We start from the raw sequence: 17,097 nt of genomic DNA on the forward strand, positions 1-17,097 counted from the left end.
TGTAAAAACTAATGATACCATGAAATTCATTGTCTTTATCAATTTCCTCCACTTAAAACTAGGCAATTTCACAAATGTGATCTGACCTTTATATTTTATATAGAATGTAAAAAAGTGTTGTGATCTTCATTAAATATTTTAACTGTATAGTTGGCAGTAGTAATCTTCATAACCAGCAGTAGGATAAACTTAAAATGCAGGCCAAAAAATTGTCCCATTACTCTAGAGTGAGGGGTAGACAAACAAAGAAGCGTGTGAAGCACCCAAGTAAAATATGAAAAATTACTTTGTTTTTATAACAGTCTAGTTCCCGCTCAGTATACCTCATGTTCGATGACTGATATGAAAGTCACCAACATTGAGCCTGTTTGCAACAGTAAGAGGGAATTGTTCAGTGATGGCACGTGTATGTGTGTATAACAAATACTTAAAGAAACACATTAGGGATACTGCGCACACAAAATTGTGGCCATAGTGATGACTACCAGAGCACAAAACTTTAATGATACAAAGAATTGTCACAGAGAATATTAGGTAGGAAAGTAAATAACGTTTTATGCAAAAGTTGTCATTCGGTTTGAAGAAAAGAACTTGCAAATTTATGCCTTTTCTCAATGTCAATATTTTAATATTTGAAGCAATCCAAAGTTGACTGTGAGAAATGGCTCAACAGCTCCATGTAACAATCATTACCTACTACATCTACGAAATTGGAAAAGTTTCAAAACTTGGACACTAGTTTTCGATAATTAACATGTTGAGAGAGTCACTATTTGTTAATCTTTGAAAACAAGAAATGCTCATGAACCAGTGGCTAGTAATCTGAGTGTCGCTGGTTCAGATTCCGTCAGCGTAAGCGTGCTCGCCCTTTCAGCCGTGGGGCGTTATAATGTTACGGTCAATCCCACTATTCGTTTGTAAAAGAGTAGCCCAAGAGTTGGCGGTGGGTGGTGATGACTAGCTGCCTTCCCTCTAGTCTTACACTGCTAAATTAGGGACGGCTGGCACAGATAGCCCTCGAATAGCTTTGTGCGAAATTCAAAAACAAACAAACAATGAGTATGTGCTACTAATTGTTGAGTCGCAGAACGACCGCAGTTTCTTACTAATTAACTGCCGATATTCTAATTGTGACTGAGCGTTAATTCTTCTCATGTCAAATTAGAAAAACAAATTCTTAATTTGTCAATTCTGAAAAGTAAACGACAGTAGCTTCCATTTCTCTTCAACTACATTAATACCGTGAGTGTTATATATGTTTAAAAGTCAGAACCACTGATTTTAACTTTGTAAGTCTGCAAACCTACCGTTATCCCACAGGGGACATTCGTGAAGAAAATCAGTAGATTGTAAAATATCACATAACAGACCTGAAACCTGAATATTGTGTAGTAGCCAGAACTATCATTCGTTCCTGAGAAGCCACCTTTAATTTCTGAAAACTAAACAGTTTCTGATGTTGGTCTTGTGGTTTCATATGAAGTGCTAATGCTTTTCTCTGTTTTACTGCCTTGACCATCAAATTCTAAAGTTTACATCAAATTATTTCTTGTTTATTTTGTAGATGATTAAATGAAGAGACCCAGCATGGACAGGTAGTTAGGGCACTCGACTCGTAATCTGAGTGTCGCGGGTTCGAATCCCCGTCGTACCAAACGTGCTCGCCCTTTTAGCCGCGGGGGCGTTATAATGTGACGGTCAATCCCACTATTAGTTAGTAATAGAGTAGCCCAAGGGTTGGCGGTGGGTGGTGATGACTAGCTGCTTTCCTTCTAGTCTTCCACTGCTAAATTAGGGAACGCTAGCGCAGATAGTTCTCGTGCAGCTTTACTCGAAATTCACAAAGAAAAACAAACAATTAAATGAGGATTATTGTATATTGGAAGTTCTTTAAGAACATTAATTTAAATATATTTAGATCTCATAAGGAATAATATCAACATGTCTAGTTTAATAAGATGTGAATTACATTAGTTTGCTCAGATCTTTATGGAGATATATTAATTAAACACGCGTTTAATTTATAGGGTTATGGAGGAAAACCGGACTTCTATATTGCATGTCAAACTCCTTTGCCTGAAACTGTGGCGGATTTCTGGAGAATGATTTGGGAACAACAGTGTAAAGTAATTTTGTAGCTAACCCAGTGGGATGAAGGTAATATAGTAAGTTACTTCTTTTGTAGCTAACTGAAATACAAATGTTAAAAAAGAATACATAATGTCTAAGTAAATCTAGGCTATTATTAAGAAATCATGCAGCCTATTGTAATCTAAAAAGTTATGTAAACATTTTGTATACCAAGTGCAAAATAGAGAAGTAATATATCTCCCCAAGCCTTGCAAGTTTAATAGCATTTATTACCTGCAATCAAAAAGTAGATTCGATACACTGTACACTTTCCTACACTATTCACTACCACTGGAGTCCATAAGTGTTTCCAAATTATTTCTAATATTCAAATTATGACTTCTTTCCTACACTATTCACTACCACTGGAGTCCATAAGTGTTTCCAAATTATTTCTGATATTCAAATTACGATTTCTTTCCTAAACTATTCACTACCACTGTAGTTCATAACTTTATCATCTTACGAGATGAACAATTTTATAATACTTAATGAAAAGAACCATTCAAAACATTGCGTGAAGCCACTACTTTTCTATGTAAAATATGCACGAACTCCCAGTAGCTATTGGTCTGGTTTGTTTTGAATTTCACACAAAGCTACACGAGGGCTACCTTGACCAACCGTTCATAATTTAGCAGTGAAAGACTAGAGGAAAGGTAGCTAGTCAACATCACCAACCGCCAATTCTTGGACTACTATTTTATCAACGAATCATCACATTATAACTCCCCACAGCTGAAAGAACGAGCATGTTCGGTGTGACAGGGATTCGAACAGGCAACCCTCAGATTGTAAGTTGAACGCCCTAAATACCTGACCATGTTAGTTTCTCAGCAGTTATTAGCAGAATTAGCTGTAGTATCGATGATATATTTGCCAATTTCTTTCTATGTTTTGATTTTCGTATTAGGTAACTTGTAACTAGCAAGCTTAGATCCACGAGTAATTTTAGTGGATGAATAACTTATAAAATGTGTAACGAAATCCAATGAGTTATAGAGCGCCTAATAAGTTTAAAACTAAAGGACTATAATTATGGAAAAAACAAAGTGTTAGGTTAAAGAATGCCTGACGCAATAGCAAGCTATAAGTTACACAATTTACTTAAAATGTTAAAAGAAAAACACACACAAACGTATTTATATGTGTGGTATTTTGAAATGTCTTTGCTCACACACTGATTCTGCATTATAAAAATTTTATTAATATGTAGCTTTGGTGTTACCAAGTAATGTAATCCTGTGAATTATTCAGCATACACTAAATTTGGGCACGGTATAGCCAGGTGGTTAAGCCATTCGACTTGTAATATGTCACACCAAACATGCATGCCTTTTCAGCCGTGGGAGCGTTATAATGTGACGGTCAATCCCACTATTCGTTGGGAAAAGAGTTGGCGGTTGGTGGTGATGATTAGCTGCCTTCTCTTTAAGTCTTACACTGCTAAATTAGGGACGGCTAGCGCAGATAGCCCTCGTGTAGTTTTGCGCAAAATTCAAAAACAAACAAACAACACTAAACGCGGAGCACCCCAGTGGCACAGTGGTATGTCTGCGGACTTATACTGCTAAATTCGGATTTTGATACCCGTAGTGGGCAAAGCACAGATATCCCTTTGTGTGGCTTTGCGCATAACAACAAAACAAGTGCTAAATGCGAAGCAAAATCTACAATTCATCACCGAGTTATACCGGTTTTAGGAAGTTTCATCCCCTCATCAATAACCTCGGGCAAATCGAAAGAACGGCTACATGTAGTGGGAGAGTGTATATTATATTTATGGTGTTTTGATATATGTTTTACTCGGCACAGAATGATCGTATATTTGTGTATTTTTTCAATACGGTTATTCTTCTATTTTGAAGTCGTTTAATGTTTATATAATTATGAATTCCTTACATATAGGAATAAATTAACCTACGGACTCATACGTTCACTTAAGACGTCCTCGTTGGATCAGCGATACGTTTATGGAGTTAGAACGCTAAAATCCGTACTTTGATTCCACCTGGTGGACAGAGTGCAAACAGCTCATATTGTAGTTTTATGGTCAAAGAATAAACGTACAATGTGAGATTAAATATAGACTGTAGTGCATACGTATACGTACACATTTAATATATGATTAACTATACGTTAATATTATATACACCCGTATTAGAATCTATCTTTGCTAAAACACCATGTATTTTATAGTAGATTATGAGATAAATATCTCCAGTTCTGTAACTAACAAATTAAGCACGACAAAAGCACTTCTTCAAGTGTTAGAGTGTGTATATATATAGCGCTATTTGTGTATCTCTTCAAGGTAATTGATGTCTTAAACTTGATTAAAGTAAAAAACTAAAAACTACGTGTCCAGTAGAGGAAAGCTATTAGCTTCTCGAAAGCTAAAATATAAACAATGGTAACAAACTTTTCATTTCCCAACAGCCACAGTGTGCGCCATATTTCTCAGAAAACACTGTCAAATGCCATCGCGTGTTTGGTGATTTCCAGGTATCCTTGCACAAAAGACAAGTTGAAGAACACTACACTATCTCGATATTTCGGTTGTATAATCTACAGGTAAATTTATGTTTATAACTAATTGTTAAATATATATACTCTATTATCTCGGAGCGGGCCTGGCTTGGCCAGGTAGTTAAGGCACACGACTCGTAATCCGAGGGTCGCGGGTTCGAATCTCCGTCACACCAAACATGCTCGTCCTTTTAGCCGTGGGTGCGTTATAATGTTACGGTCAATCCCACTATTCTTTCGTAAAAGAGTAGACCAAGAGTTGGTGGTGGATGGTGATGACTATCTGCCTTCCATCTAGTTTTGCACTGCAAAATTAGGGACGGCTAGCGCAGATAGCCCTCGTGTAGCTTTGCGCAACGTTAAACACACAAACAATTATTAACTGGGAGCGAATTAAGTGTTGCCTAGGTCACAACGTCAGAGAATACATTCCGCACATTCAGAAAGCGAGTGACAGTCAGTGCTCAACAAATTTCTTGTGGCGGCAGTTTCTGCTGGCTATTTATCTTTTACTTGGTTAGTAATGTAAATTTAGGAATGGCCATACCTGAACCCTAGGAGTTTATGACCTGGCTATTCAGCCCACGTATTGTAAAAATACGTTTTTAAAATTGAAAATACCAATACATGTCGTTAAAAACAAGTATGAGGTATCTTGTAATATGTTTTTTTTTATTATTAGGAGAGTTAAAGTCGATCATTAATATCTAAAACATTTAGTTAAAATTTGTTTGTTTGTTTTTTAATTTCGTGCAAAGCTACACGAGGACTGTCTGCGCTAGCCGTCCCTAATTTAGCAGTGTAAGACTAGAGGATAGGCAGCTAGTCATCACCATCCACTGCCAACTCTTGGACTACTCTTTTATCAACGAATAGTGAGATTGACAGTCACATTATAATGCCTGCACGGCTGAAAAGGCAAGCATGTTTGGTGTGACGGGAATTCGAACCCGCAACCTTCAGATTACGAGTCGAGCGCCTTAACCACGTAACCATACCGAGCCGTTAAAATGTGAATCATTATTCTGTGCTAATTCATAGCTTTCTATTAGACATTCATCAAATATTTTGTTTGTTAACGATTGTCGTTCTACTCCGAAAAAATTCATTAATAACCTCTGAACATAATACGTATAAAACAAGCAAAATCTATAAATAATGAGATGTGTGGAATTACTTCCTCCTTCCTCTTGCCCGGCATGACCAGGTGGGTTAAGGCGTTCGACTCGTGATCTGAGAGTCGCGGGTTCGAATTCCGGTCGCACCAAACATGGTCGCCCTTTTAGCCGTGGGGGCGTTTTACAGACGGTCAATCTCACTATTCGTTGGTAAAAGAGTAGCCCAAGAGTTGGCAGTAGGTGGTGATGACTATCTGCCTTCCCTCTAGTCTTACACTGCTAAATGTGGGATGGCTAGCGCAGATAGCTCTCGTGTAGCTTTGCGCGAAATTCAAAAACAAACAATTACCGTTTGATAACGATATTTTCAGTCGAAGTCGATTTGGTATATTTGTTTGTGAGGATTGTTATGAATTTCGCGCAATGCTTCTCAAGGACTACATGTGTTAGCCGTTTCTGATTTGGTATTGATGGATTAAAGGGTAGGCAGCCAGTTAACACCACCATCATCGCCGATTCTTGGGCTACCTTTTACCAAAGAAAAGTAGGATTGATTGTCACAGCTCAAAAGGTGAGGACTTTTGAAGACAGTATTCGAATTCTCAAGCCTCACATTGCGAGTGGAGCGCTCTGACCACCAGGCCATGCTAAGCCTGTTTATTAACGATTATGCTTTAATTACCAGGCCATGCTAAGCCTGTCTACGAACAATTATTCTTTAACCACCAGGCCATGCTAAGCCTGTTTACTAACGATTATGTTCGAACCACCAGGCCATGCTAAGCTTGTTTACTAACGACAATAGAAGTTAGTGACAAAGAAATAATTGTAGCCAAAATACAGAGCAATTAGCAAAAAAAAAGTTCGTTTAGAAAAATCAGTTGAAGATGGACTAAACAACAAAATGAACTATTTACGCTAAATCTTTAGTAATATGAGTCTTTAAACTGAAGAGGTCACAGAGACAAATAGGGGAAGTAAAGAGTTGCTTAGTGTTTTCTCTACACTGTTAAAGGAAGGTTTCAGAATGATTTATCCTTTCAAACGCGATAAATATTATGTTGTTTCTGTAATAAAAGAAAATTTAAGCACTAGTTCTTTTTAACTGTAATATTACTTGTTTTCTATTAGACTACTGCCTGACTAAACTTCTGTCAAGGGTGCGTATAATTTCAGTTGTTTATACGATATATCATTGTAAATAACTTATATAAGTACTGGTTTAATTGTCTGTCTTAGAGAAACTTGTTTCGAGAAATAACTCATCTCTGGTACAGAACGTGAGCAGCTCATGGAGTTCCAGAAGACGTAAACGTAATGCTGTAGTATCTATTGGAAGCTCGGCGCTATATGAATAATAACACTGGCCCTGTTGTCGTTCATTGTAGGTAAATTTAAAGAGAAAATACTCCCTCTGGGACAGCTGTAAATCTGCGGATTTACAATGCTAAAATCAGGGGTTCGATTCCTGTTGGTAGACACGGCAGATACCTCAATGCGGCTTTGATATAAGAAAAACATAAACACACAATTAAAGAAAAGATGCGCTTTTAGTGAGTTAAGACCCCCTCCTGTTCACGAAAGCCCAATCCCTCTTAGCGTCGCGCCAAATTTTGAAATATTATGTTCCAGAAAGCGCTGATTCGTAGAAATAAACTTCATAAATCTATTATTCATAATTTTATTTTTCAGATTTGAAATACACGAAGTTTGAAAAACTATACAGCTGTATATAGCAGAAGTGGTTTTAGAGGTTTCATCGTTTCCATATTCTTCTTGCTTTCTTATAATATAATTAGATTTTGACCTCTCAGGTCAGTTGTCCTTCTTGTTACTATTATTTCTTCACTTCCAATTAATTTAATTTGCTTTATTCGAGCATGAATCCAAAGGTAAGCAGCATTTAGAAACACCATAGGCGAACCAGTCTTCTTTCTTTCTATGAATAGGTTCATGGAAAGCAGGGGCGTGGCCAGAAATAGCCATTGAGAGGGGGGGCGTCATGCTAGGAGAGTCCGGGGGCATGCCCCCAGGAAATTTTAAAATAAAAACATAAAAGAAAAGCCTGAATTATGTATTCTGAGACCACCTTTGGGATAAATTTCAGAATGGCACACTGAGGTGTTTGTATTATGTTTTTAATCATAAATAATTATATAGGCCTATATATATAATATATAACTTAAAGTTATCAGACCCAGCAAAGTAGGCCTACAGTCCTGTCATCAACATATAAAATATAGAGTCACTCAGGAGAGTGCAAAATATATGTATAGTGTCCATAATCTGTATTCAAATATCATGAACAGTGTATGTTCAGATTCCTGGATTTCAAGAATTAACTTCACAAATAAACAGTGGGTGGCACCGTGGCAGGCTGGCAGCACCATGGCACTAACCTAGTACCATTGGCGCCACCTATAGTGAATCATTCACTATAGGTGGCGCCAATGGTACTGTGAATGTGACGTTGACAAACAGAAGTTGCGATAAACAATCATTCACTATGTCAAGCCTGAAAAAGCAAAAGACACTGCATGGTTTCTTTAAACCCATTCATGAGGCTGAACTGATCAATCTGCTGCAGCCAATTAGGTTGAATCAGAATTGTCAACTGAATTGTCAGAGTCATCACTGTGGCCTTCTACCAGTGCTGCCACTACCACCTCAGGTCCAGTCTGGGACATTGGAAATTACATTTCTGATTATGTCAGCATTGGTAAACAGGTAAGTCGACTCCTCATTATATTAATTTTGTATTAAAAATATGCTGACATTCTCATCAGTTTTAGACTGAATATCCATTGCTGCTAGTGATTGTAGACCTACAGCCACAGGATGTTAGACCTGCTCTGTGAAGTACAGCTTTAGGTCTTTCTCTTCGAGGTTATTGTACTCTCATAACAAACTTTCCTATGCGCAAAATAACTTAATTAGAACTATGTCTTTCTCTCTCTTTTAGATAAACGCTGAAACAAAAAAAATGCCTCTTTGAGAATGCCTGAAAGCCAGGGAGTGATTATGTTTTCCCCCAATGTGGTCCAAGAAAGTTGCGTTTTCAGCATTGTTGGCTTTCACAGTGGAGATGGCTACTCTGCAGTCAATATGCAAAGGGTGCTTTCTGCAAGTACTGCTGTCTTTTTGCTCCTGATGGTGCTGGTACTGGAAGCCATAAATTGGGACAACTAGTGAAATTTCTGTACACAAACTGGAAGAAGGCTGTTGAAGACTTCAAGGCACATGAATTGAAACAGTACCACCAAGACAGCAAAGAAAAAGCTAACAATTTTCTACAGGTCGTAAACACAAGTTCATCTGTGCACTTGTAGCTTGATGCAATTTACAAGCAAGAAATTGAACAGAACCGGCAATATTTAATGCCTATTATTGATACTGTATTGACAGTATTATTCACAGGATTTAGCTTTGAGGGAAAAATATGATGCTGGTTTAATGTTTGTTGGTGAAACTGATGAGGAGTCCATCAATAATGATGAAACTTTCCGGGCAATTTTGCGCTGCAGGGCAAAGGTTGATGTCAAGCTTTCAGCAAGCCTTAGAGTACAAAGAGGAATGCTACGTATCTGAGTCCTCAAATTCAAAATGAAATCATCAATGCCTGTAATACTTATGTTCTTGATGCTTTGGTCAACAGGATTAATGCTGCAAAGTGTTTCTCAATATTAGCTGATGAAACAACAGATATTTTAGGCATTGAACAGTTTTCGCTGTGTGTTAGATATTTGCATGCCAATGACAACTCTGTTGCAATCTATACCTGATTATGATGTGACAGGCAGTAACTTGGCTGATGTTATCATAACCAATCTGACAAAATATGGAATTGACATGGCTTATCTGCGAGGACAAGGGTACGACGGTGCTGCCTCTATGAGTGGGAAATTCAATGGTATCCAGAGACACATAACTGATAAATTCCCACTTGCACTCTATGTACACCGCAGTGCTCATTCTCTAAACTTTGCAATTTCTGATGCTTGTAAAGAAATTCCTGTGCGAAATTGCATGGGAGTAATTTCTAGCATTGAAAACTTTCTCAATAGACCCAACCGAAAGCACGTTTTAGCTCTTTCGTTGAATAATAAAGCACCTGAATCGATAAAAAAAAGTTTGAAAGGTTTCTGCCCCACCCGGTGGGCTGAGAGGCATGACTCAGTCATTGTCTTTCCAGAATTAATTCATGCAGTTGCAGATGCCCTTGAGACCATATCAGGTTGGCAAGACAAAGATACTGCCTCGCAAGCCAATCAATTGTTGTGTTCTATAACACAGCCAGAATTCATCATCACTCTACTTACCATTGCTAAATTGTTTTCCTTCTTTACCTCTGTGCAACTTACTGCAGCAACAGAACATTGATTTAGGTGCTGCGATGCATCACGTAGAAATAGTGGAAGATTGAATCCGTTTACTCAGAAATAATACTGTGAATGAATTTAACAACATTTTCTGTGAGGCTCAAACTCTGTGTAGTGAGCTTCAAATTGACATCATAATGCCAAGGCAGGCTAAAAGACAGATGTACCGTGCTAACACAAAAACCACAATACTTTCGTATTGTTGTATTTGTACCATTTGTTGATCACTTTCTTTCACAAATATGTGACCGTCTGTCCAGTCACAAAACTCTCCTTACAAACTTCACGTGTCTACTACCATCAGGATCTACCACAGAACGGTCAGACCCTACAGCACAACAATGTGACCAAATTAAAGAGTTGGTCAATATATACAAGGCTGACATTGACAGCACTTCACTAGCTGCAGTAGGTGAACTTAGGGTTTGGTACAAATTATTTGCGAACAACAGACCAATGAACGTTATTGATGCATATGCAATGTGCAATGCAGAAATGTTCCCAGTCATTTCTAGACTGTTGAAAGTATTTGCCTGTGTCAACGAGCTCAGTGGAGCGTTCGTTTTCAACTCTCAGAAGACTCAAAACGTATTTGAGAAATACCACCACTGAAGATCGATTGAATGGCCTGGCCTCATTATACATTCACCGTGATATTAAAGTTGAATCAAACTGTTTTGTAGATGTCCTGGCAAGAACGAACAGGCGTTTGATCCTTTCATAGATATTCGATTGTATTTCTCTAGTTCTGACAAAACTTGCTGTATTAAAAGAGTGTTCAGTCAGAAATTTTTGTTTGACCATTTGTTGTGTGTGAAATTATCTGCCATGCAATCACGGATCTTTATGAAACTTCACAGGTGGCAACTGAACTTGTCTAAAGAGTTTGAGTCCATGGGGGGCTAACCCCCGCTCCCCTTGGCTACGCCCCTGCTGGAAAGACATTTTACAGATTTCACATGTGAGTGTATTTTTTTAATCGGAAGAATTTTTTTAGATTGTATTATGGGATTACGGTTAAGAAGTTTGGTGCTTTCAATCTATTTTTCGACTTCGAGATTTTTTTTACTGAAAGTCTACTGCCTCAACCACACCAGGGCTGCGTAGGATTTCCGATCAGACCGTACACAACCGTCGACGAGATTCTCAGGCCCCATGTGCAACCCATCATGGTGAACGTCAACGACGTTTTTAACATGACAACGCCCGTCCTCACACAGCCCGACTCACCACTGTCTTCTCGAAACACCACAACATCAACGTTCTTCATTGGCCCTCCAGATCATCAGATTTAAACCCCATCAAACATCTTTGGGACGAGTTGGACCGACGTCTGCGACGGCGACAACCTCAACCGCAGACTGTACTTCAGCTTGCAGCAGCTTTGCAGGCTGAGTGGACAGCCATTCCACAGGATGTGATTCGTCATCTCATCGCTTCCATGGGCAGGAGATGCCAAGCAGTTATTGATGCTCACGGGGGGCATACTCGTTATTGACGTTGAGTGACGTTAAACTTCAACTAGTGAGCGTGGACTTCGCCTTTGCAGACTTTGGATGTTCAGCAGTGAATGTGCAAAGTTTCACGCATGTCATACAGAACTACCCGGAATAAACTTGTTTCACATTTTGCCTTTTGCGTTTCTTTTTTTGAAGAGTATATATACAATAATTAAGTAGGGGCGTTATTCAGGATCTAACGTTTTCGAATCCCCAGTAAGTTGCTTCGATTGAAAGTTCTGTTTGTAGTTTAATTGTTTAATGCTGAAGAATACATTATTTGAATATTATTATTGTAATGATGTTTTAAAAAATCCAGTTAAGTCACTGATTAAATATTTTGTGAAAATAAAATTATTCTGTTCTTCTTCTGGATTAAACTAATAATGTTTCTCTTGTCCTGTTTTTAAACTAACAATGTTTCTCTTGTTCTGTTTTTAAACTAATAATGTTTCTCTTGTCCTGTTTTTAAACTAATAATGTTTCTCTTGTTCTGTTTTTGAACTAATAATGTTTCTCTTGTTCTGTTTTTAAACTAATAATGTTTCTCTTGTCCTGTTTTTAAACTAATAATGTTTCTCTTGTTCTGTTTTTGAACTAATAATGTTTCTCTTGTTCTGTTTTTAAACTAATAATGTTTCTCTTGTTCTGTTTTTCACTTTCTTTCAGGCTTTAAATGAATATAGCTGCCGATTTGTCAATCGATCGCGTGGATCGTCTATTATGGTTTATAATGTTTAATCTCGACTCCGAGAATCTTGGTTTTCCCAAATTTATTTCTCAAACTGAGATGTGCACATAGAATTATAAAACGTGTCGATCGCGCACGATAGGAATTCTTGGAATAAGTTCTATCATCTATTCCTGCAACGAAGCTGAAAATATAAGAAAAGATTCTGATTTACATTGTCATTACAATTTGTAAGGAGTTTACTTTTGTATAAAATATAAAATCAATGTGTCTTGATATATATGTTAAATATTAAATTATGAATTATATATTGCACTTTGATTTAAAGCAATATGTTCTAAACATCATAATAGTTGTATGTATATATACATGTGTACATTAATATAATTGTAAATTACTAATATTGAATAACAATCCGATTTTCTTTTCGTATGTGCTTCTATGTTGGTATATACATATATGTGTCTATGTACATTTCCCTAGTTCGGTCCCTGTCAGTCACAGGTGCGTTTTTTAATATGCTCGGCATGGCCAGGTGTGTTAAGGCGTTCGACTCGTAATCTGAGGGTCGCGGGTTCGCATCCCCGTAGCACCAAATATGCTCGCCTTTTCGGTCGTGGGGGCGTTATAATATTACGGTCAATCCCACTATTCACTGGTAAAAGAGTAGCCCAGGAGTTGGCGTTGGGTGGTAATGACTGTCTTCCCTCTAGTCTTACACTGCTAAATTAGGGACGGCTAGCGCAGATAGCCCTCGAGTAGCTTTGCGCGAAATTCAAAAACAAAACAAAACGTTTTATTAATTTATTATAGTCAGGCTATTCAGTTAAAGTTTTTAATTTTTCTAACTTGCACGACATTATACCAAAATTTCAAGGTTGGGAATTATTACAGCTTCTCAGTTATAAACCGGATTAAACTCTCTTAGCACTTCTTCCGATAGCTTCGTCATTTGTTCAATTGAAGAACAAATACTGTATTGTTTTTTTTGTAAGTGCTCTTTGATTTCTTATGTGCAATACTATTCATTATCTTCGATTAAATCGATATAAAGAACGAACATAAATATAATAAAATTCTAACTAAGCCACAGATTGTATAACAACTACTTTTATTGTTTTAATTAATTTAAAACACCTGTTCGTGCAACAGCTTCTAACTCCCCCAAAAAAATCATCTTTCAACATGTATATTAAGCAGTGTTACAAAAACTATTTATCATACAGACATCATATGTCATGTAAGCATTATATAACTTGTTTCTCACATTTTAAAAAATGCAATTATTACACCCGTGGTTAGTGAGGTACATTAAATTTTTGATAACGAGACATTCGAATCTGATGGTGTGAATATCTCCAAATATATCGAATATCAGTGATGATCAAATGGAAGGTAAAGTAGAAGTACTGTTACGTATTATAATTTATCTCGGACAAATCTCCGTTATATTATGTTACGCAAGTTATGTATGTTACGCGTCTGTTTGTTTTTTTTAAATTTCGCACAAAGCTAATCGAGGGCTATCTGTGCTAGCCGTCCCTAATTTAGCAGTGTAAGACTAGAGGGAAGGCAGCTAGTCATCACCACCCACCACCAACTCTTGGGCTACTCTTTTAGTGACGAATAGTGGGATTGACCGTAACATTATAACGCACCCACGGCTGAAAGGACGAGCATGTTTGGTGTGACGGAGATTCGAACCCGCGACCCTCGGATTACGAGTCGTGTGCCTTAACACGCTTGGCCATGCCGGGCCGTGTTACGTGTCACGATTTCAAATAGCCGGAAATTTTAATTTTAATTTAGAAGTTAACTGAATTTCGATACGTATCAAATTTATGACATTTGTGAACAAGATTGACACACAGTTTTCTTTCTTAACACAAAATATTTTAACATACAAACCTCAATACAATTTATAATAATGGATATTACAAATAATGATTTATATACAACAGTTTTACAAACTTACAGAGGAGTAGTTGTGATCTCCCCCACCCAACCACCCTCTGGTATCATAGCCCGCTTTCTGTCATTGCGGGTCCAAAGAAACGCTACTGTATCACTTGGGGACTGAAAAGCAACTGAACTAGTTGGTCTTAAACAAAACAACTATAAAATGTACATTAGGCTTAATATGGCCAGGTGGTTAAAGCACTCGACTCTAATCTGTGAATCGGCGGTTCGAATCCCGGTCACACCAAACATGCTTCCCTGTAGTTTTACACTCCTAAACATCTCAGACGGGTGTATCAATTTGCCGTCACGTGGCTTTGCACGAAATTCAAAACAAACTTATAGACAATACTGAGTTTTATATCGGGCCTGGAAGTGATTACTTTACAGACGATCCAGGTCCGCGATGAACAAATTAATTCTGAGTTGATGTTGTTACACCTCGCTTAAGCCGACTAGCTTGGTAGGTCTCACACTGTTCACAAGCTGACTCTTACCGACAAAAATATTTAATGTACTCGAAGAAATATTAACGTCCGAAGTTAATTAACTGAGGTTGAATGGTTTATAATGTTCAAAATAAACAAAATTTCTGTAGTTTTCCAATTAATAAGCATTAATCACAATTATAGCTTCCGAGGCTTACAGTATGCTGGCTGTAGCTGACAAACAAGAATAACTTTCTCTTGATACGTCGGCTTCATATTCTAATCACGCGAGATTATCGAACTTTCAACAATGTTCGAAAACACGCTAACGTTTTCGTAAAACAAATATTGTTGGTTCTTGCTTTCAAGAATCTTCTACAGGTTTAGTGATCAGGCGAGACTTGCTCAATACACATCCAGAAATATACGTCTCATGCATCAAACTGAAACACACGTACTTTCCTTTTATTTACTCGAAACAAAATGTTTTAATAATATAATTTATCAATTTAAATATATTAATGAATAAAATTATTTAAAGTTATGTTAATAATCTTGTTACATCAGTGGATCGCTAAACACAAGTTGTAGTAATATATACATGTATTGAAAAGTAAATTCAAAAAAGAATGAGCATAATGTACCTGAGCGCGGAAGCACATTGTGCTAATATAATAATAAGTAAGCAAAGAACAGTTTATAAGCATAAGGAAAAGTTTTATTGATGGTGGAACATCTTTATGTTTCGACAGAACTTTGGTCTTTCTTCTTCACAATCGCATCGCATATCTTTGGTAGTTAGTTATTTTAGTTTAAAACGTCTTGAGCCCTAAAGGGGCTTAAATGATAACCAGGAAAGATCAGAAACTTTAGCCCCCCTCCGTGTTTTTTGTGGCAAAATAAGACAGTTAAATAAAATGATGTAACAATTCATTACACCAAAACCTAATTTGACCACAAATATTTACTGATTGCACTGCCGAAATATTAAACATGAAAAACAAGAAAAGTGTAAGGGACAGGTAAACAGAGATTCAACTGAAATGAAACTGCTGTTAAAAATACTTTAAAAGCAAGGAATTATCTATTAAATATACTTTAATTATACCTAATTTTAATGAATTACAATGTAATATAATAAATAATTCCTATTTTCATATTAGACCGTAAACAGTGTAACGAAATAACATTGCACTTGGTTCAAATGAAAAAAATCACAATAAAAATGTTGGGAAACACTGGATCTTTTTTGAATTGTCCCATTTTCTTACTATGGGGTCCCAGCATGGCCAGATGGGTTAAGTCGTTAGAATCGTAATTTGAAATTTGAGGGTCGCTGGTTCGAATCCCCGTCGCACTAAATATACTCACGTTTTCAGCCGTGGGGACGTTATAATGTGACGATCAATCCTACTATTCGTTGGTAAAAGAGTAGGCCAAGAGTTGGCGGTGGGTGGTGATGACTAGCTGCCTTCCCTCTAGTCTTACACTGTTAAATTAGGGACGGCTAGCGCAGATAGCCCTCGAGTAGCTTTGCGTGACATTACAAAAACATACAAACAATCTTTCTATGGTATACATGATGTAGCGTGTATGATACTACCTCCTTCGCCATCTATTGAATAGCATCACAAACAAACATTCATTAAAAATATGACTTTAGGTATTCAAGATTCAAACGATTAGAAAAATAATTTTGGTAAGTGCAACAACAATTTCTTTATAATAGAACACAATTTTAAATAAAAATACTCTCCACACGAAAAACAAGACTTCAACAGGACTGTAGGTGAGGGTTTGATTATATTTTCATTGTTGTCATTTTTAAATGTAGTACCGAGAAGCTAGAGTTATTAAAAAACCGTCAGTTTTTCAATAACAGTACAACTTTTAATTTATAAAAAAACAAAAATATTTACAGTTCATATCAGTAAATCTTATGAAAATGTATGATGTAATAGCTTGCGTTCTACTGTGTGAGTCCGCATACATACCGCTGTACTACTGGGGGGCTCAAAGTATGATGTAATAGCTTGCGTTCTACTGAGTGAGTCCGCATACATACCGCTGTACTACTGGGGGGATCAAAGTATGATGTAATAACTTGCGTTCTACTGAGTGAGTCCGCATACATACCGCTGTACTACTGGGGGGCTCAAAGTGTAATGTAATAGCTTGCGTTCTACTGAGTGAGTCCGCATACATACCGCTGTACTACTGGGGGGATCAAAGTATGATGTACTAACTTGCGTTCTACTCTGTGAGTCCGCATACATACCGCTGTACTACTGGGGGGCTCACTCACTCTTTAATACGTCAGAAACCTTTTGACGTATTAACTATTACTACTGTTTGACGAGAGGC

The 17,097-nt window shown here is 37.3% G+C and overlaps 1 protein-coding gene across 4 annotated transcripts in view; it reads left to right on the forward strand.

The window, feature by feature from the left end:
- LOC143242898 (uncharacterized) overlaps nucleotides 1–17,097 on the forward strand; it is a 247,365-nt gene that overhangs the window by 220,693 nt on the left and 9,575 nt on the right. The window contains exons 5-6 of one of the 4 annotated variants that reach the window (XM_076486501.1): nucleotides 4,570–4,704; nucleotides 8,740–12,009. In XM_076486501.1, coding sequence (XP_076342616.1) covers nucleotides 4,570–4,704; nucleotides 8,740–8,772 — 168 coding nt within the window. In that variant the 3' untranslated portion in view covers nucleotides 8,773–12,009. Of the gene's footprint in view, nucleotides 1–4,569; nucleotides 4,705–7,469; nucleotides 8,195–8,739; nucleotides 12,010–17,097 lie in introns of those variants that run through there. The other 3 variants (XM_076486503.1, XM_076486500.1, XM_076486502.1) reach the window with 3 other exon arrangements.

Source organism: Tachypleus tridentatus, unplaced genomic scaffold (assembly GCF_004210375.1).
Source record: "Tachypleus tridentatus isolate NWPU-2018 unplaced genomic scaffold, ASM421037v1 Hic_cluster_2, whole genome shotgun sequence".
NCBI lineage: Eukaryota > Metazoa > Arthropoda > Merostomata > Xiphosura > Limulidae > Tachypleus > Tachypleus tridentatus.